General features: G+C 56.2%; 1 protein-coding gene across 8 annotated transcripts in view; it reads right to left on the reverse strand.

Moving 5' to 3' along the window:
- The window catches only part of TOX2 (TOX high mobility group box family member 2), a 130,575-nt gene that overhangs the window by 101,737 nt on the left and 7,548 nt on the right, over nt 1-21,290 (reverse strand). Inside the window, exon 1 of one of the 8 annotated variants that reach the window (XM_070051818.1) lies at nt 742-5,819. The exons of 6 other annotated variants lie outside the window; for them this stretch is intronic. In XM_070051818.1, coding sequence (XP_069907919.1) covers nt 742-867 — 126 coding nt within the window. In that variant the 5' untranslated portion in view covers nt 868-5,819. Of the gene's footprint in view, nt 1-741; nt 5,820-21,290 lie in introns of those variants that run through there. One more of the 8 variants, XM_008274460.3, reaches the window with a different exon arrangement.

The following is a 21,290-nucleotide window of genomic DNA, read 5'->3' on the forward strand; positions in this document are numbered from 1 at the left end:
TCCTGGGCTGCTGGGCACTGTTCACGCCGAGGAGCCCACCCCTGCCTCAGCCCGCTCCCAGCACAGAGCCGGCGAGGGCTCCCGGGCTAGCTTCCCACCGTCGTGCGGCTGTGTACGCTCTCACACCGCGACGGTCCTTCCCCGCTTGCTGCTGTCTCTCCTGCTACAGAAGGACGCCGAGTGACAGCTGGTGATTTTCCAAGCCCCTTCACTTGTCAAAAGGCAAAGGCAGAGCTGCCAAACGGGCAGGAGTCGTTACTGAGCCTTCAAACTGCAAATCCCCTGGGAAAGGCAGCCCAGACTCTGTTCTTGGTCACGTCCCCGGCTGCTCCGCGCCCCTCCTGTCTTCGTGGCGGGCCCTGCCCACTCCTCAGCCCCGTGTCTGCTGGACTTCTGCATGCCAGAGGCTGGCCCATCACTGCTGTCATTGTTCCGGTCCCGGTCAGCCAAGTCTCCCTCTCTCACCTGGCCAGCCCCTACAAGGTGTGCTGAATGAGTGAACAAAAGCTTGCTGAGCCCCCGGGGCTCCTACGATGCTCTGGGCACCAAGACTAGACCTTGACCTTGCTCTCCAGAGGTCAATTCCAACACCTCGAGAATTCTTTCCCATGAAGGCGCTGCCCACCACGGGCGCTGACCCCCGAAGGCACCCTCTTTCCAGGACACGACAGCCTCCAGTCCTGCCCCCACCTCTCACCCGGCACAGCCAGCCTGACCAGGCGGCGGGCACCTGCTGCTTACCTTCTGCAGAGACACACCTGCAATGCACCAGCGTCTCGCAAGAAGAAGGAGCCTGCGTCTCATTCCACAGAAACCCAGGCAGCGAGAGAACGCGCCCGCGACAGCCTCTGTGCGCTTCTGCTGCATAATCAGCAGAGAAAGAGAAAAATGCCAGAAATAGCAAGCTTTCTAAGCCCTCCTGACAACTCTTGGTCCTCTATTGGCTGCAGGCCCGGCACCCCCGCCCCCTATCCCGTTCCTATAAGGTGAAATGGAAAAAACAGCTATTTAACCTCTTTTTTCAAAATCCATCTTCCATCCCAATTTGGGCCTGTGTGTTCAGAGCTCCTGGTGGCGGCCTCCACGCAGGTCTCGGGGAGCAGACAGGGAGTAGCCATTACACACAGCGCTGCGTCACATCGCCTGTGGCTCGACAGGGGGTGGGGGCTGCACTGCACGGGCCTTTGGCAAACAATCCGGCAGCACCTGTCAACGTGGCAAACCTGCACGCCTTTTCATTCGGCAGCAAGACTTCCAAGCAGAAGTACCTGTGCTCAGCGTGCACGGACAGGCACCCAAGGAGGGAGCTTGTTACGGAGAGCGGCAGAGGCAAACTCAAGGTCTAAACCCAGGAGAGGACCTTGGAACGCATCCATGGGATGGGATAGGGTGGATTGAGGAGGGCCCACAGGTGCTGATTTGCAATTGGTTGGGAGAAAAGGGCAAGGCCACAGTCCCATCTCTCTAAAAACAACTGTGTGCGTGTCTGTATACATGTGTGTGTATACATGTGCGTATGTGTATGTGTGTGTATACGTGTGGTGTGTGTATGTGTGTGTGCGTGTGTGTGTTGTGATATGCACTGTTAAGATGCCAAGCTGTTAACAGTGGCTGCTCTAGGGAGTAGGAGGAAGAAGTATTTTCATTTGCTTTTTTTCTTCCTTGTCTTGTTTCATTTCTTTTCTTTTACACAAGTGTGTATTATATTTGTAATTTAAAACAAAAACACAGGCGCCTCCCCTGGTTCAATCGTTGGAAGCCAGCTGGCCAAGGGCCACAGTCACCAGCCACAAGGCCAGATGGGGCTTGGGACAGCACTGCCCGAGGCTCTCAGGATCCCCCCGCAGTCTCATTAGTTCACGCGCACTAAATCAGGGCTCTGGAAGAGCAGGGATTTGGGGGACAAGAGTCCTTACTCTGCCTGTTGAAATGGCCAACTCCCCTGAGCCTTGGTTTTTCAGTCTGTAAAATGGGGGATCAATGTCACATACTGGGCAGGGTGCTATCAACCAATTCAAATTTCGCATGTTTCAGAGGCCACAAAGGCAGGAGACGCATCATGGAGTTAAGAGAGGGGTCAGAGCCCTGGGGAATCACCCCTCGACGGAGCACCAGGGAACAGCACGGGTCAGGTGGTGATGAGGGCGATGCCAGCGCATCTGCAGGAGGAGGGAGCCAGAGTGGGGCAGGGGAAGGAGGCGGCTCCAGAGGGAAGGGGACTTGCTGCTGCTGAGCCTCTGCACCTCTCCTGGGCTGGGCCTGGGCCTGGAGCCTCTTCCCCCCGACCATCACAGATCTGCCACCTTCTCCTCCCTCTACCTCCATTCAAATATCTCATCCTCCCAGCAAGGGCTCCTCTGGTCTCCCCCGGCCCCAGGCTGGGCTCTCCATGGCACGGCCCTCCAGCTGGGGGCTCTGCCTGTCTGTTTTGCTGGTTTTGTTTCTGTGAGCGCCTTGATGGCCGGGACCATCTCAATCATCTCTGGGCCCCTGCTCCCAGCACAAGGTCTGACACACAGTAGGCACTCAACAAAGAGAACACACAACCCATGGATCTGTGGCCAAGATCCAAGCACATGGAGCCCATCTAAAAGAAAAAGAGGCTGGGACTTTCGTACTGTGGTACCAAGAGGAGGAAAATTTCAGACCCACTGAAGGTTCAGGAAAGCGTGAAGTCGAAACCATCCAGGAATATTTGTACAAGCTCAGGATGGGAAAGAACTTTCTAAGCCCAAATTCAAGTGGCTATTGATTGCACCATTATTTCAGAGAGAACTGAAATGACAATACCCTCAATAGGCATTGGTGAAGCAAATCACGGCTCGTCACACAAAGGAATACAACACAGCCACGAGAAACAGCCGGCATTTGTTGATGTGGAAAGAAGCCCACGCTGCGTGGCGAATGTGTGACTTGCTCATCAGACCCTGGTAAGTTACAGGCATGACTGCTCGTCCCAGAGAAAGATGTCCTTCAGCGATCATCCACACACTCACCCGCACCCTCATCCAGTCCACAAGCATTCCAGTCTCAGACGCAGGGGCAGTGCGTGAACAGGATGCTGGCCCTGCCCTCCAAGGCCTCCTGGCTCCCACATGTGAGTGAATAACTGCTCACAGCTGAGGGCCTGAGGCCAGAGTGAGGACTTCATGGAGAAGGCGTCCTTCAAGCTAGGGTTTGAAGGAGCCGCAGAATTCGGGTGTACAGACGCTTCTTGACTTACCATGGGAATACGTGCTCTGTCCATGGCTAGCACCGGAGGAGCAGACGTGAGATCTCTCTGCATGTCCACCTCTCTCTCTTTCTCTAATAAGTGAAAGATGCACTTGATGCATTTAGCTTAGCAAGTTATGACACCTGCGGCCCACATCAGAGTACCTGGGTTTGATTCCTGGCTCCAGCTCCTGACTTCCTGCTCATGCAGACCCTGGGAAGCAGTGGTGATTCCGACTCATAAAACTGGGTTCCTGCCACCCACATGGGACACTTAGGTGGCAGTTCCAGCTCTTGGCTTTGTCCCAGCCTAGCTCTGATCATTGCAAGCATTTGGGGAGTGAACCAGAGATGGGAGCTTCCTCTCTGTCCACTTGTCTCTCTCCGCCTCTGTCTCTGCTTCTCAAATAAATACATAAATATTTTAAAGTGCATTTAATACAACTGACCTATTGAACAGCAGAGTTCAGCCTAGCCTACCTTAAACATGCTCAGAATATTGACAATGAGGTGAAACCATCACAGTTATAGTAAGTTTTGAATATCCTGTGTAACGTATCAAATACGTGACCGAAAGCAAAAATTAGAACAGTTATATAGGTTCTTCCAATCTGGTTTTCTTTGGAATGTGGATCACTAAAGTCACAAAATCTGAACTTGAACCCATCGAGGGATGGTCAGTATGGACACGGGAGGAGGCACTGCAAGAGGCAGAGGTGAGATGATATGGATCAAGTGTAGGAAGCCCCTGCACTCCTCACCCAGCATTTACCAAATTCCACCATCTCTCTGCAGGGAGCAGGGTCTGTCCGGAGGAGCTAAGCCTGGGGACAGAAGGTTCTGGACTCGATTCTGCCATGTGTGCTGGGAGGCGGCATCCTGGGGTTGGGATAATGGCATCTACCAGTGCATGGGTGATGGGTGATAAACTCACTCCCTACCATGACTCACTCACCCCGGGACAGTCAGCACCACAGGCAGGCAGGGCTGGGGCAGGTGCGTCCATCTGGCAGGTTGAATGACTGAGGCTCTGCAAGGAAAACCCTGGTGTACAGCAGTAGATTCCAGACGCAGTACCCTTTGCTTTGTACTAAATATTGAGGCCAAGGGACTCCGAGCCAGTTGGAGGGAGTCTCATCTCTACAGACCCTCTGGGGCGGAACCAGGGAGGGGGCCCTGCACCTTGAAGAAACTCAGCAGTTTTTCATCTCATTTTGATTTTAGATTCCGAGGCAGCTCGATGGTTACGGTTCAAAGGCTGAGAAATGACTCAGCTTCCTGTGTCAGAGCCACAGCCTGTTGGGAAAGATATTTCTGTTTTCATCTTCTCTCTTCTCAGCCATAGAGGCAGTTGGTCCAGGCTGCCTTGCTTTCTGGGTGTAGGAATGTTCCCAGAGGGAGGGGCAGGGACAACGGCCAGGCCCTGGGGCCAGACTGCCAGGGTTTGAAGCCTGGTTCCAATCCTTGATGGCCAGAGAACCTGGTCAAATTTATATCCTCTTGGAGCAACTGTTTGTCAATCTCAAGGTGGGGATGACAGCTCCTTCCTGATGGGGTTACTGTGAAAAGCGGCTGTTACCTGTGGAAAGGATCTCTGTGGTTGGTAAATGTCAAGCTCATGGCCACGGTGCCACAGCACCTGGATGAGCTCACTTACCCATCACAGCTGTGCAGCACAACAAGGGGAGACAGAGGCTCAAAGCAGTGAGTTGACTTCAGTTTCCGTTTTCCCACCCTGGGGGTTGGTGCACCCCACCCCGACCAACCTACAGTCAGAGCTGCATGAGCTTTCTCCTCCAGCTGTCTGCCCTAGCAGCCGAGGGCAACGCTGGTCCCTCGCTGGCTGCATCTGCACAATGCGGACACACGTCGGAAGCTGCTGAGATGCTCTAGCCTTGATTTAATAACACAGCTGCACAAAGGGCTCAAGAACCTGCGATCTGGTCACATTACTCCTTCCTCCAGGGCACGGAGGCGTCCGCAGAGGGCTGAGCGATCCCCTAGCAACAGCCCAAGGAGAGGCCCGAAGCTGCTGGGGAAAGCCCCTCGCAGGTGAGCCCGAACGCTGATACTGAGAACAAGCTGCAGGCTGTTGCAGATCAAAGAGGCTCATCCGCCAAATGGCCACCTTGCACCTTGCACCTTTGTCCTGGAATGAACTGCGAAAAGCACTGGGGGCAGGTGAACCCAAGGTAACCAACCTCACGTCTCCCCCACCCCAGCTTCACCCTGAAGCGTGCACTGACAAGCACAACCTTAATAGTAACTAATTTTAAACCCTGTGATTACCAGGGTTGATTTCCATGGAACTTTCTTTTCACAGCGCCGAGAACCTCTCCAGAGCGGTAAGTGCCAAGTTCAATTTTAGCTCTGTCATGCCCAACCATCGGTGCTAACTAAGGCTGCTGCTTCCTTGCCAGGTAAGCTGGTAATGAAGTCGGCTTCACGGCTTAATTTCACAATATTGTGATGTCCCCGTCAGCACCTGTAAGTGCTGAGCTGCGAGCGCCTATTAAACAGATCTCACCCGCGGGAAGGGACGAAAGCCTCTCTGTGCTACACAGAGCTCTGTGTAGATCTTCACGCCCGTGGGGGTGATGCAGTGGCTGGATCCTACCCAGCACCGAGGGCGCCCTCATCCCTGCACCCCTAGCACCCCCCCAACCCCTAGAGTCACCTCCCATCCCCCCTCCCCATCCAGTCCGCCCTGCTGGCACCAGGCTCCCCCATTCATTGTCAAGGTGAAGCAGGAAAGTTCTCTTGCTGGGGGAAAGAGAGAGAGAGACAGGAAATGTGCCCCTACCCCTGCTGCTGCTCCTCGCCACGTAAAAGCCTCGGGGCCCCTAACTGCTCTCAAGGTGAAAGTGCTGATGCTGTTGTCTTCTAAAGCTCATCACGAGAGCCCTGGCCAAGCACACTCAAGCTCACTGCACCTGATCCCCAGCCCCCGAGTCCCAGGGACCTGCCCGCAGCACCCAAGCCCCATACAGCCCTGGCCTGAGTTCCCTGCGGGCAAACAGGACCCTCTGACCCCACTTCCTTAGGGGCAATCACCTGCGGGCACTCAGCAGTGGTATCGGCTGACTGTGCGGCATCACACAAATAGCCTCCGCACACCCTTTCGGCACTGAGTAAGTGCCTACTGTGTGCCAGGCCCTGGCACTCTCTGTGTCCCCCTTAACCCTCCAACAATGGCAGGACAAGATGAGTGGCTTCTCTTTTCTGGTGTGACAACGACCTCCGAGAGGCCCAGGACGCTCTCGGCAGCCACACAACTACTAAGTCTCAGGGTCAGAATTCAAACTTTGCCCCAAAATGGTCTCACCCCACGGGTCCCTCACTCGTCCTCCAACCCCACTGACGGGCACAGTGTGGGACCCACACAGGGCTCCACATTCCAGTCTCAGTTTGCCAGGCCGCCCTTCAGCCTCGGCATCTGTCCTGTTATTAACCAGCCCCCCCTACACACACACGCCCTCCTCCTGGCCGGCTTCGGTCTCAGCTGTCCTGCACGCGCACTGCGTACGTTTGGGCCGACACAGTGCCGGCTTCAGCTTTTGCCCAGAAGTGGACACAGCCACCACTGAGTTTTCACTTTTCCTCTTACCTAACTCCGCCTGCCCCCAGGGGACGGGATCCCTCTGCACAAATGAAGCAGGAACAAGCATTCTCCCCGTTTTACAGGGGAGGAGACTGAGGCACAGAGACTGAGTCCCAGGCTGGCTGGGCACAGCTGGCACCACGATGCTGTGCTGCCAGCTCAGCCCCCAACTCCCTCATTCCACAGCTAAGGACACCAAGGCCCCAGAGAACAGGGGTGTGCAGGACACCGAGGCCCCAGGATACCAGGGGTGCGCCCAAGGCAGGGCTGTGAACTCCAGCCGGGATGGTGGCAGACACAGGCGGTGAAGCCAGCACGCCCTGGCAATGGCTCCCAGGGAAGGCAAGGCCGTGCTTCCAGGAGCGAGGGCACAAGCCCACTCCCACCAGAGGTGCACAGGAGGCCACGAGGCAGAAACGCAAAGGCTGGGAAGCCTCGCTGGGGTTCAAGGCCACCTCGCAGCCTGGACCGGTCACCCCACAGGGCAGCTGAAGCCTCTCTTTTCCCAGCCACAGACGGTATGCAAGTGAGTTCTGGAACCTGACATTCAGTGCCCTGCTCTGGCACTGAGGGGCTGCAGGGCTCCGTCACTGGCTGTGTGAAGAAGACATGAGCGGGGCACTGGCCCAGCGCCCCCTCCCCCACAGCACTGCGGCCACTGACCCAAACACAGCCACCCAGAGAGGGCCTGGATGGGGAAAGGCAGGGCCAAGGCTAGCCTCTCCCAGCTGAGACTCGATTCCCGGGACATAGCAGTGAATCAAACCAAATAGAGGTTGAACAGAAACCCGGAGTCAGGACTGATTCTTCTACAACTTCCCAGTGCTACCTTATGCAGGAAGGAGAGGATGAGGGGGTCCCTGGGGGCCACCCCCCACCTGTGGAGTCACAGAGCCTCTGCTGGTGGCAGGCCCTTTTCCTGGCCATGGCTGGGACCTGCTGCCTGGCCACGTGACACATCCCGGTTACCATGGTTTCTGTTTATCTGGGGGAGGATGACTGCTGACATCCCGGGCCTGGTGAGACAAGGGTTTTCTCCACTCCACTGTGCGGTCTGCTGGGGAACCCCGTTGTCCTCAACCACACACATTCACTCAGCCTCACGGCGCCTCCCACCTGAGCCAGGGAGCATAGGACTGGACGCTCCTCCAGATAAGAAACCCAGGACTCGGAGCTGGGCAGCAGCTTGTCCAGAGCCTTGCAGAGATGCAGGTGGAAGCGCAGATTCAAACTCGGACACATCTGACCGGTCCCATTACTCCAATCAGCGCTGGCTCGTTTAGGACCAAGACTCTGGCTCCCGGGGACCCTGATTCACTTGGGGGACTGTGCTGACAGATTCCAGTGCCTCAAAGGCAGCTTACGGGAGAAGCAGGCAGCACCCCATGAACTCGATGCTCTTGTCCCCCTCCAAACACCCCTCCTGGCCTGGCCCAGGGACACAAGGGACTTAGGATAGGAGCTTGTGGTGTGGCTGGGGAGGGGAGCCTCCCAGGCATTCCTTCTGGTCTCCCCCATTCCCAGTTCTGATCACATCATTCTGAGTTCATGGTCATGGATCACCAGTCAACAGCACCAAGTGCAAACCCTTTAACGCCGTGCCAAGCCCCCTGCCTGTCATAACCAGTCCCCAAATCCCTCGTATCTGACCCCTTCTTTGCCACCCCCTGCCCTCCCTGAAGCAGAACCCTCTGCCAGTGACGCCCTTGCCAGTCTCCAGGCCCTCATCTTTCACACGGATTTCCTGGGCCCCCACAACGAGCAGCCGCCTCTCCATCCTCCCAAAGTCCATGAAGTCCAGCCACCCTGGCGTCCACACTGCCCACTGGACAGTCCTTCCCCACTCCCCTCCTGGGACTGCATCACAGCTTCATCCCCAAAGTTCCTTTCTCAGCCCAAGGTTGCCAACACTTACAGGGAACGGCACTGCTCTGAGTGCGCCATGTGCTGGCTCCCTCCTTCCACAGGGCCTTTGCACATGCCACTCTGGCTGGCATGCTTCCTTTGTCCCCACACCTAGCAACTCCTCGTCCTACTGCAGGTCTCAGCTTAAGAGTCAGGGCGGGCCTCCCACTGCTCCTGTTACCCAGGCCCCACCTTCCTCACACCTGTCACACTTCCCTCAGGTGTCTCCTTGCTGGGATTATTTGCTGGCTGGGCTGGAGATGGGAGAAGCACAGCAGAAGGTCGGTCTCGTTCACCCTGCAGCCCCTGCCACAGTGCCTGGCACACAGCAGGGGCTCAATAAATGTCTGGTGTCTGAAATAGCAAGGGTAGCTGTGGCAGACTCCAAAGACGCCCACAGAGCCTCCTGCCCCTGCCTGCATGGCCTCTGCATTGTGATGTGGCTGCTCCTCTCATCAACAAAGGGAGTCTAGCGGCTGGCGCTATGGTGGAGCAGGTTAAGCTGCTGCCTGCAAAACCAGCATCCCATATAGGCACTGGTTCAAGTCCCAGCTGCTCCACTTCCCATCCAGCCAATGCACCCGGGAAAGCAGCAGAGGTGACCCAAGTGCTTGGGCCCCCGCATTCATGTGGGAGACCTGGAAGAAGCTGCTGGCTGCTGGCTTCAGATCACCCTAGTTCCTGCCATCTCAGCCATTTGGGGAGTGAGCCAGCAGATGGAAGATCTCTCTCTCTCTCTCTCTGTGTGCGTCTCTGCCTCTCTATGTGTAGCTCTGCCTTTCAAATAAATAAATAAATCTTAAAAAGAGAGAGAGGAAGGAAGGAAGGAAGGGAGAGAGAGAGAGAAAGAGAGAGAGAAAGTGAGTGAGTCTAGGGGGTGGACACTGTAGTGCAGTGGTTATGGCTTGGGATACCCACATCCCATATCCGAGTGCCTGGATGCAAGTCCACTGCTGATCCAGCTTCCTGCTAATGAGCACTCTGGGAAGCAGCAGGTGACGGCTCCATAGCCAGGTCCATGGCACCCAGGTGGGAGACCCAGATGGAGTTCCCGACTCCTGGCTTTGGCTTCTGACAGTAGTGGGCATTTGAGGAGTAAAGCAGCAGATTCAAGACCTGCTGGAGGGCAAGGCTATGGGGAGAGCTGAGCCAACTGCCAGCCTAGCTGAGCAGCAGCCTGCCAAGTGCCAGACTTGTAAGTGAGGTCATCCTAGGTCACCCAGCTCCCTGGCCACTGGCCAGCTGACCCCAGAGGCGGGAAGTGGCCGGCAGAGACTGAGCAGGTCAGCCAGCGAGCCTTCCAGCCAGCCCACATGAGAGCCAGCTAAATAAAACAGTTGCTGTTTGAAGCCACTAATGATGGTGGCTTGTTGGGCATCCACACGCAATTCGCACTGGAACTAATGGAAGGGCATTCGCCGTGCTGTGCTCACAGCCAAAGAACATGTGTCTGGCCCGTGTGACATCTAAGTGGAAGACAACAAAAGCCCCCTGGGAGCTGGAAGACAGCCCAGGGCAGGCAGGGCCAGGGCCCCGGGTTTGAAGTGGGCTGGCTGATGACTGGCTGGTACCTGCACCGGGTGAGTAGTGCACTCACCTCAGTGCCTCTGGGGTGGCCACAACGCATTCCTTGCTGGGCCTTCTCAGGTGGGAAGGGCTGTGTCTCCTCGGGGAGCACACGTGAAGGGGTCTGCAAAATGAGGCAGGAGACCTCTGCACGCACAAGGACTCCATCCAGGCTGTGGAAGCTCGGGCATATTCCTTGACCTCTCTGAACCTCAGGAGCACATGTGTGATGTGATGATGACAGTACCTAGCTGGCGGCTGCTTTCAGCGTACAAAGGGCACCTGGCACAGAGCCCGGTGCACAGCGGGCATTCAGAAAACAATGGTTCCTCCTCTGGCCCAGCCCCACTCTGCTGGTGACACCAGCACTGGAGCCCAGCCCCCACCTGGGCAGTCCAAGCTTCCGTGTTTGAGTTTGAGTCAGTATCGTGTGCCAGCTGCCAAGCTGTGGCTGCTGCTTCCACAGCACCCTGTGCAGGTGAGGTTTACCCGGAAGATGAGCAAGCTGCACCCTGGCAGTCTTGACTGGGAAGGAAACCTCCAGGGGAAGTCCGAGATAATACAGAACGAATCCTCGCCCCCAATGTCTCCACCCAGCCCGTGGGACAATTAGCTGTGGCCCTGCCTCCCTTCCCAGTTCCCAGCACTGCTCAGCATGGGGCTGGCCACACAGGAAGGCAGACTCATCCCGGGGGCAAGGGACCCGTTGTGAACAAGAACCCTGGCCAGCAGTGGCTCCAGGGCAACTCCAAGCATCTCAGCCCAGCGCTGTCCCACATAGCACCTGCAGCAAAAGCAGCCACCCTTGGCCCCAGTTGGCCCAAGAGCCTAGAAAGTGCTCCACGGCCAGGGGCCAGGGAGGACCTTGCCCACCCCCAACACACACTGATGAAGAGGGGTGAATCCAGGGAGGGCAGACTGTGTGGGAGGAGACAGCACACAGAGGGGCTGGGACGGGACCCCCAGAGCAGAGGCAGAGTGCTGGACTCCTGCCCCGCACACCAGGCCCCCAACTACAGAGCCGGCACTCGAGGCCTTCCGGGCACGAGCCTGCATCCATCCACATGGCTGGCAGTCAGCCCTCCGCCCCCCCCCCCCGCCCCCGTGCTGCGGGTCCCCTCCTCCTTCCTCACGCCTCCGCCCTCCGCGGCACGTCCCCTGGGATGACAAGGGTAGGTGCTCCCGGCACACAGGCTGGGCTCCAGTCCTATGGTGATCACAGCTTGGCCACCTCGCTTGTCAGCCTCAGCCCCAGCCTGCACACTGGGCCTGGCTTGTCTCAAGAGCTGTTGAGAAGCTAAGGAGAAAACAGACACGAATACATACCCTGTGATGGATGCTACCCCCCTGCCTGTCCCTTCCCCTGCTCAGCATGTCGCCAACCTACCCTTCTTGGAGACCCTGCCTAAACGGCTCCCTCTGCCAGGAAGCCCTCCCTGCCTGGACACTGCAGGTCTCGGGGCTCTGTCTTTCTGTCTCCCTCCAACCTTTGGCTCTGAAGAATGAGCTCATCCTGGGCCAACCCCACCCATGGCTACCCCTGGCTCCGTGACAGCCTGAGGACAAGGACCAAGGACCGAGTGTGACTGACACCATGTGAGGCCGCAGCACAAGCTGCTCCCAGAGCGGAGAAGCAGCCTCCCCAGGGCCGCGCCGGGTCAGCAGGAGCCCCGGGCCTGCTCCAGCCACGAGCCAAGGCCCCTCTCAGGCACCACTTGTGCATGCCTGGGCTGTCGCCCGGCTCCCCCTCAGGCAGGCACCCTCCGCAGAGGCGGGGAGTGCTGTGACCTTGCCATCCACACTGCTGCTCCTGTGGGGAGGGGCTGGGCGCCAGGAGACCTCCCCTTCGCCCCAGCGGCCCACGGCGAGGTAGGGCACACTCTGGGGTCGCGCATGTCCCCGGGATCTCGTGGGATGGGTTGCTTGGCCCCTGCCCCCAATCTCTTCTCCCTGCTGGGTGTCTCTCCTAAGAATCACCCCCAGGGATCTCAGCCTGACACAAAAGCCTTGAACCAGTGTGGCCCACTGAGCAGTTCCTCCAGACCTTGTCAGAATCACACACTCTCGGCCGGTGCTGCAGCTCACTAGGCTAATCCTCCGCCTGCGGCGCTGGCACCCCAGGCTCTAGTCCCGGCTGGGGCACCGGATTCTGTCCTCGTTGCTCCTCTTCCACTCCAGCTCTCTGCTGTGGCATGGGGAGGCAGTGGAGGATGGCCCAAATGCTTGGGCCCCTGCACCCGCATGGGAGACCAGGAAGAAGCACCTGGCTCCTGGCTTCGGATCAGTGCAGCGTGCCAGCTGTAGTGGCCATTTGGGGGGTGAACCAACGGAAGGAAGACCTTTCTCTCTGTCTCTCTCTCTCACAGTCTAATTCTGCCTGTCAAAAATAAAAAAAAAAAAGAAAAAAAAAAAAAGAAACACACACTCTCAGGCCCGTGCATCCGAATCTGAATTTCTATCTTATCTGAGAGTGAGAGAGACAGACAGGGATCTCCCACCTGCTGGTTCACTCCCCGGATGTCTGCAATGACTGGGGCTGGGCCAGGTCGAAGCCAGGGGCCAGGGACACAATCCACGTTTCTGTGGGACCCAACTACTTGAGCTACCACTGCTGCCACTCAGGGTTTGCCTTGGTAGAAAGCCTGTGTGAGAAGCCAGAGCCAGGAATCGAATCCACATGCTTGGAGGAAGGACCAAGGCATCTTAGCGGCTAGGCCAAAGGCCTGTCCCCAGAATCCTTACTTCAACAAGACCCCTGGGTGACTCCCATGCGCATTAAAATGTGAGAAGCAGGGCGCGGGGTGGGGGGGTATAGTGGGTAAAGCTACAGCCTGCAGTGCCAGCATCCCATATGGGCGCCGGTTTGAGTCCCGGCTGCTCCACTTCCCATCCAGCTCTCTGCTATGGCCTGGGAAAGCAGTGGAAGATGGCCCAAGTCCCTGGGCCCCTGCACCCACATGGGAGACCCAGAAGCTCCAGGCTCCTGGCTTCAGCATGGCTCATTCCTGGCCATTGCAGCCATCTGGGGAGTGAACCAACAGGTGAAAGAACTCTCTCTCTCTCTACCTCTGTCTTTCTGTAATTCTGCCTTTCAAATAAATAAATAAATAAACAAAAAATAGATGTGAGAAGCACTGACGGGTTCAGTAGGTAGGGATCAGCCAACTGACACAGCTCATGCAGATGTTATGTACGCATCCCCCAGAAATTCACACAGTGAAATGTGGAAGGCGTCAGGAGACGGGCCTCTAGAGGTGACAGGTCATGAGGACAGCTCCGGCAAGGCTGGGATTAATGCCCTGATCAGAGACCCCGGGCCCTCCTACCAGGGGAGGTTACAGTGAGAAGAAGGCTTGCTCTGAGGGGCCTTTGCCCCACGCCGAGTCTGCTGGCACCTTGAGCTTGGACTTCCAGGCCCATAGAACCGAGAGAAGTAAACGGTTGTCAATAAGTCTGCTGGTCCCCAGGAGTTTGTCAGATCAGCCTGCATGCGTGAGACACTGCCCAGCCCAGCCCAGCCCTGCCCCGACTGTCCACTGTGGGACAAGCAGCAAAGGCGGCTGTTAGTCCCCGACCTCCAGCCACAGGGCCTAGGGGTCCCTCCTGTTCTGGGCGAGTATGAATCCAACAGCACCCAGGTGGGAGCTCTAACTAAGCCCATGCAGCTCGCTCCCGGAATTCCGTCTCTCTGCCATCACAGAAACTCATCTAGCACCTGTGACAACCCATCAATGCCCATGTCCCTGCTTCCATCCCACCATCAGGCAGCGAGGAAGGGCTCCCCAAAACACCCCCGTGGAAGGTGCCAGAAAGAGGCGCGGATGGGCTTTTCCAGGGTCCTGCGATGTGGGGAGGGGAGCGGGGCTCACACCTGTCTCTGTTCCATGGGAAGAGACCCCGGCCTGCCCTGAGTCAGAAACGTGGGCGGCAGTAACACTGGGGTGGTGAGAGCGCCCCCTCCGAGGGGACCTCTGTGACCTTTGAGAAACCGAAGGCAATAATAAGTCCTCTGTGCCGAGCAGCCCGGGGCCAGCCCTGGAGGCTGCGGTAATCCTGACTCCTGTTTGGACAGCAGGCCTCCCTCAAGGCTACGCCAACCCTGCCCGTCGCCCAAGGGCCGAAGCCGTTCACCTTTTGCTAATCGCCCTAATTCATTTTTTATTACTAACTTTCCTGTTTTCTATTTGCCATCTGATTGAAGATCTTGCGGGAGGCATTTAGACAGCATCAGACTGTGCCACAGGGGCAAACGCCACACCTCCCACTGAAATCTGCGTGGAGACGCTGGTAACGCCCCCTCGCAGGAACCTCGGGTTCACGCTAGGCCCCAAGTGGCAGGAGTTTGGCGGGAGGTACAGACATAGCTGGGGATTCTTGGAAGATTCCAGGCTGTGCGAGGGTGTGCAATGAGATGGGGATGACCCTTGTGGAAAATGACAAATCGACAACAATCAGGAGCTGTCCACATGCTCACTCCTGTTGACCAGGACTTGTACTTCAGCCACAGCCTACATCCAGGGTCCAAACGCTGAGACGCCCTCTCTGCCACACCCCACACCCAAATGATCCCCAGCTCTCACCCATTCCACCTCCCTGGACTTCCCAGTGCCTCCATTTCTCTCCATTCCCAACCCCCTCACCATTGTAACCCAAGCCAAACTGAGCCAACAGACCTTTCTAGAATGAAGAAATATCCTACATCTGTGCCGCACAATAGGGTCTACTCACACGGTGACAGAGAACTTGAAATACAGCTAAGTGGGACTGAGGAATGAAACTGCATTAAAAAAAAAAAAAAAAGATGTATTTATTTGAAGAGTTAGAGAGAGAGGAGAGACAGAGAGATCTTCCATCTGCTGGTTCACTCCCAAAATGCCCACAATGACCAGGGCTGGGCCAGGCTGAAGCCAGGAGCCAGGAGCTTCCTCCAGGTTCCTAACACAGGTGCAGGGGTCCAATCACTTGGGCCATCCTCTGCTACTTTCCTGGGCACATTTGCAGGGAGCTGGACCAGAAGTGGAGCAGCTAGGACTGGAACAAGTGTACATATGGGATGCCGGCACTGCAGATGGTGCCTATTTTATTATTTTGTTATTTATTTACTTGACAGGTAGATTTACAGACAGTGAGAGAGAGAGACAGAGAGAAAGGTCTTCCTTCTATTGGTTCACTCCCCAAATGGCCACAACAGCCGGAGCTACACCAATATGAAGCCAGGAGCCGGGTGCCTCTTCCTGATCTCCCATGCGGGTGCAGGGCCCAAGCACTTGGGCCATCCTCCACTGCTTTCCTGGGCCACAGCAGAGAGCTGGACTGGAAGAGAAGTGCCCATGTGGGATGCCGGCGCTGCAGGCGGAGGATTAACCTAGTATGCTACAGCGCCGGCCCCCCCTCACTCTATTTTAGATATAAACAGCCACACGTGGCTGCCGAACAGTGTCACCACCAGCCACCATCAGTTCTCTCCTGGATCATGGAAATCCCCTCCCAACTGCTCTGCTGGACCCACTCTTGCCCCGTGCAATGCTCCCTCCCCCCCCCAAAAAAATAGCCACATAGATTCTTCCAGCAGGTGACACATCTCCAGGTCTCCCATAGCCTTTGGAGCTAAAGCCAAGCTCCCAGACCCAGCTTTGGAGGTCCCTATCTCCTGGAGCCCATGGGACTGGCTGCATGGGGCCAGGAGAGCACACGTAAGCATTTAAGGAACGGCCAGACCTGAGGCCTGGAAGGCCAGGCTGCTCTGATGGCCACGCCCAGGAGCAGCCACGAGCATCCCTGCCCTTGCGGAGCGGATGCTGTAGTGAAGGGGACCGAAGGAACCAACAAGCAGAAGGAACAGCTCATACTGATCACAAGGAAAAAGAAGAGGGCGAGCCAGGGGTTTCCAGGAGACCGGCAGAGCAGAGCTTTCTGCAACGCTGGATGTGAAGAAAGCAAAGTGCAGACCTAACGCTGCTCATGAGGCTGCGGGCAGCGCAGCAGCAGGTGACTCCCCCCTTCCCGAAGCTTCTGGGCAGGTCACATGACGGTCGGAATTTGCAGAGACATAAAGCGAGGGGGTGAAAACTTCAGGAGTGGAGCCACCAAAGATGCCTGCTCGCTGGACACGGCCGACCCATGGCTGTAGAGAGATTTCGTTATCTCTGAAGGCCAGGCCGGCTGTGCCCCAGCTGCCCCGGCCCAAACAACGGCAACTGCCACCTCCCTCCCGGCAAAGCAAGGTCACCGTGGCAGGGGCCCGCCAGCCTGTGGCCCAAAAAGTCAGACATTCACTCAAGGACCACAAGGACCAGGGTTTCAAACAGCAGCCCTCGGCACTCGCATTTCAGCTTCGCCTGCGCTGTTCCTTGGGCTCAGCGGAGGGCGAGCCTGGCACCGTGCTACCAGGAAAAGTGGCATTCATTAACACTCCCAGGCCCCAGACACTGTCCCTCCCATTCATGAGTTCCATTCTCCTGCTAACAATGTGCCAAAAAGCTATGTGACACTTAGGGAGGGACAGGATTTGTCCAGAAGTGGCTTGGAATAGGTGATGGCTGGACATCTTGGGAAAAATGTAACCTGCCCCATTCACCTGTTTGTCCTTTCAGTGTGTTTTGATTGAGCATCTGCTACAGAGCAGACAGTATGAGAGGGACCCACCAGTGGGGAGCAAAACAAACTCGACCCCATGGTTTGCAGCATTGACCATCCAGCCTCACCTCCTGATACTCTCACCCTTTCCGTGCCTTCACGCATGCTGTGCCTCCCACCTGAAATGCTCTTCTTTCCCAACTTGACTTGGCTAAGTCCTACCCACCTCCAAGCAAAAGCAGGGGTCTCCTCCCATGAGGAGTCTTCCCTGACCATGCCCAGGCTGGACTCAGGGTCCCAGAGTCTCTGGTGCTACTTCTAAGACTCGCCACGCACATTTGAAATAGTTTCTCTCTCTCGTAGACTGTGGCTCTCAAGGGCAGGACCAGGTCTGAATCACCTGTTTATGCTGGGCACCCAGTGCCAAGTCTTGCGTACAGTAGGTGGCCAATGTTCTCTGGATGAACGAAGGAATGAATAGGGGTGTTAACTCTTAATCAGCAGCAGAACTGGGATTTGATCCCAGGCCAGGATGATTCCAAAGCATCCCGGGAGAGAGAGAGAGAGAGAGAGAGAGAACAGACGAATCAGAAAATGTGCAGAACAGATCACAAAACCCATTGAGTTTGCTCCCCTCCCAGAAAGAGGAGCCGACGCTGGCTGTTCTCCAGGGGTCTGATGGCCTGAGCAGCCTTGGCAGCAGGAATGGGGGCGGGGCTTACTGGCTTCACCTCCCAGAGGCCTCCTCACCCACTGGAGATGCATGTGTAGGAAAGGGAGCCCAGGGAGGCTGAGTGACAAGTGCAAAGCTTGTAGGCACCGGGATATAAACCTGAGCACATCCAGCAAACTCAGAGTCCCGTTGGACGCCACATCTGGTGTTGCTGAACAATTAACTTACGTCTCAAGCAGATGCAGAGCTCAGAGAAAGCATGGGGTGATGTGGGGTGGGGTGGGGTGGGGTGGAAGGGCCGTCTTTAAAACTCTGAGAGGCACCCACAGGCACTCAGTAAATATTTGCAGAATCAATGAGCAACAAAGAGCCCAGGGTCCATCTTCCACATTATAAAGTTCAGTTCAAGTCCAAGGCACAGCGCAGTGGGACAATAAAATTTATGCATGAGATTGACCCCGGGTTACGCTACTGAGTCAGATCTGTTTCTGACAAGCTTCTAAATTATCCCTGCAAATGAGGCCTAACTTCGAGATAAGCACGTTTTAATTAGCTGTAATGTGAAGGCATTCTATTAGCAAATGAGGTCTCAGGTTGCGGATGAACGCAGGGGACCCAGCTGGGAACTTGCACCCGAGCGCCACCAGGCCCCCTGCCTCCTCCTCCTGCTGGGGCAATCTGGACCTCAGTGTTCTCACCAACAAAACGGAGCCACCTGTGCCTGGCAGCCCAGTGCTGGTGAGGACATGAGGTGGGCAGAGGGGCGAATGAGGCTCGAACCTGGTCAATGCCCAAAGGGTCATGTGTGCTTATTTCTATCCTACTTTCTCCATAAAACAGCACAAAAAAAAATTAAAACAACAGTCACTGAGAGGGAAATTTTTGCTCAAGAAGGTGGATGGACACACATTTACCTATCTCCCCTCTCTTCTAAGCCCCACTGGACTGATCAGAAAAGCCTTAGCTGATAGATATATAGACACACATTTGTAGATACACACGCACGCACACTTATACTCACAGCTCACATGTGTGTGGCCATATGAAAATGAAATCAAGCCCTAAACGTGCACGTGGTAACGCAGGAGTGAGAAACACAGAGAGAAGCCAGAGAGAAAAGCCCAGGAACACCCAGCAACCAGAGCCCTGGTATTTTTTAATCTTTGTCTCACTTAAAAATGCAAGCTTGGCTCTTGGGCATCTGTAGGTAGATTTGGAAAAGGAACTGAAGTTAACCATAGCAGGTGCTCACACACACATTAATACCTCATTTGACTGCTCAAGCAGGCAAGCACTGTTAACCCCGTTTTGCAGATGAGGAAACTGAGGCCCAGAGATAACGACTAGCTTCCCAAATGCCCCTGATTCCCTTCTCCAGCCTCACCTCCTGACACTCTCACCCACTTCTGTGCCTTTGCACGCGCTGTGCCTCCCACCTGAAATGCTCTTCTCCCCCGTCTTTACTCAGCTATGTCCTACTCACCTCCAAGCACAAGCAGGTGGCCCCTCCTCTGAGAAGTCTTCCCTGACTATGCCCAGGCTGGCCGCATGGTCCAAATGCTATTTTCCTAACTGAACCCCATAAAAATCCCAAGAGACCGGCAGCCAGGGCTGGGAGTCCCAGGAGGAATCCAAAGCCCTCGGAGGAGCTGACTGCCCTCTGCCCCGGGCTGAAGCGAAAGGGGCAGTAATGCCTTCCTCATAGTGCACTGTGAGACCCAGGATGACATATCAGGCCCTCGGGGGCCCTCCAACCTGGACCGCTGTTCCCCAGGCTCAGCGCCGTCGGCTTGCTGGGCCTGTGGTGGGGGCAGTTCCAGGTGTTGTAGGAGGCTCACAGCATCGCTGGCCTTGACCCACTGGGCGCCGGTCACATGCCCTCCCCAGCTGCGGCAACTACAGCTGTGTCCAGACTTTGCGTCTGCTTGAGAGCACCAAGGATCTAGAAAGTGGGGGAGGCAGTAAACTGGAAGATGGTGGCTGAGATGGGGGACACAGGCACAGGGCCTGTGCTTCCTCCAGAGACCTCAGCCCCGGGTCTCCCCTCCTGGCAGCAAATCCTCTGTCCGCCTGCTCCACAGTCATCTCATTCACAGGGACCCAAACCTACGGGGTGATTTCTCAGCGTGGGTTGGGAACAGCAGTAAAAACATATGGTCGGTAATTATTAACTTAATGGGTCGTGGTAAATCGTACTTTTACATCTCAGTGAAAAGATGTTGTACAACACAGGATAATAAATTTTGATCAATTACCCTGATGCTCGAGGCCTGCTGCTGGACAGCTGGGATTTCTGCTGCCCGCTAGGATGAGCAGCAGGACCGGGGATTTTCAGTTAATGAGCTGTTTCCTGCTGGGCTTCTCAGATGCTCAATGAGTTTTTATTGAGTGTTTACTGCATGCTCCGTGCTGGGGATTCAGCCCCGTCTGAAAGCTCAGTGACTTGATGGAGAATTGTCTTTGCTGCGTAAAATACTACGTGGATCTGTAATCCACTGGCCCGAGACGCAGAGTGACGGTATAAAATTGTCCGGGGCCCCCACTGTGAGCAGGTTAAGCTCTGCCTGCAACACCGGCATCCCATACTGGAGTGTCTGATTCCAGTCCCAGCTACTCTGCTTCCGGTCCAGCTCCCTGATAACGCACCTGGGAAAGCAGCGGAGGCTGGCCCAAGGACTGAGGCTCTTGCCATCACGTGGGAGACCCAGATAAAGTTGCAGGCGTCTGGCTTTAGCCTGGCCCAGCCCCACTCATTTGGGGAGTGAACCAGTGGACAGAAGCTCTCTCTCTCACTCTGTGTCACTTTACCTTTCAAATGAGTAAATAAATCTTTCAAAAATAAATAAAATTGCCTGGGGCAATGACAGTCTGGCGCTCTCTCACACTCTCTCTCTCACACACACACACACACACACACAGAGCCTTACAGGAAACGTCACAGTGACCCATGTTCTTGACCGTGGGCTCTAGCAGCTGCTGGAAGGTGGGCTGGGGATGCCATGGGCCTACGGAGGGGAGGCCCAGGGGCACAGGAGCCTGGACAGCTGCAGAGGGAGCCACAGAGCTTTCACCCCCGCCCACCGGGTTAAGGAGCGGAGCGTGGGGGCTAGGGGAGCTGGAAGCACCACATCCAAGTACAGAAAGCTTCATGTTGCTGTTGTCCGATGCTTCTCAACCTCCGTCTCGGGTCTTCTGCTGATGGGAACACTGGCCTGAGTCTGATGTCCCCCATAGCCAAGGACACACTGTGTCTCAAATTTTGGCCCAAAACAACCACCTGGAAGGCAGTTCAAACGCCTGGGCTCCACCCCCAGCAGTTCGGATTCAGTACACCTGGGAGGAGCTGAAGCTGGTGCTGTTAGCGAGCTGAGGTGCAGGTGGTGCTGCGGTCTGCGGCCCATGCTAGAACCACTGGCTATGCTGGAACACCGAGGAGTGTCCTGCCCTGGCCTAGGACGACAGGGATGTGTTGCTGGCCTGGGGAAGGCAGCCCTGGCTCGGACACAGGTGTCCAAAGGCTCCTGCTTTCCTCAGCCCCCGGGCAGGTCACGGGAGAGTTACCTTCATCTCGAGGACAGTCTCACATTGGGCTCCGCGGAAACAGGTGGGTGTGCGAGCGAGAGCTGCCGTGGAAAGTTCAGCTGGGGAGGTATCGGGCCGTGGGGTGCACCTGTAAGGGAGGCGGGAGGCGGGGCGGACACCTGGGCAGAGGGAGAAGCCGATCCACGCAGAGACTGCAGCCAGGGGGCACTTCTG

Source organism: Oryctolagus cuniculus, chromosome 11 (assembly GCF_964237555.1).
Source record: "Oryctolagus cuniculus chromosome 11, mOryCun1.1, whole genome shotgun sequence".
Taxonomy (NCBI): domain Eukaryota; kingdom Metazoa; phylum Chordata; class Mammalia; order Lagomorpha; family Leporidae; genus Oryctolagus; species Oryctolagus cuniculus.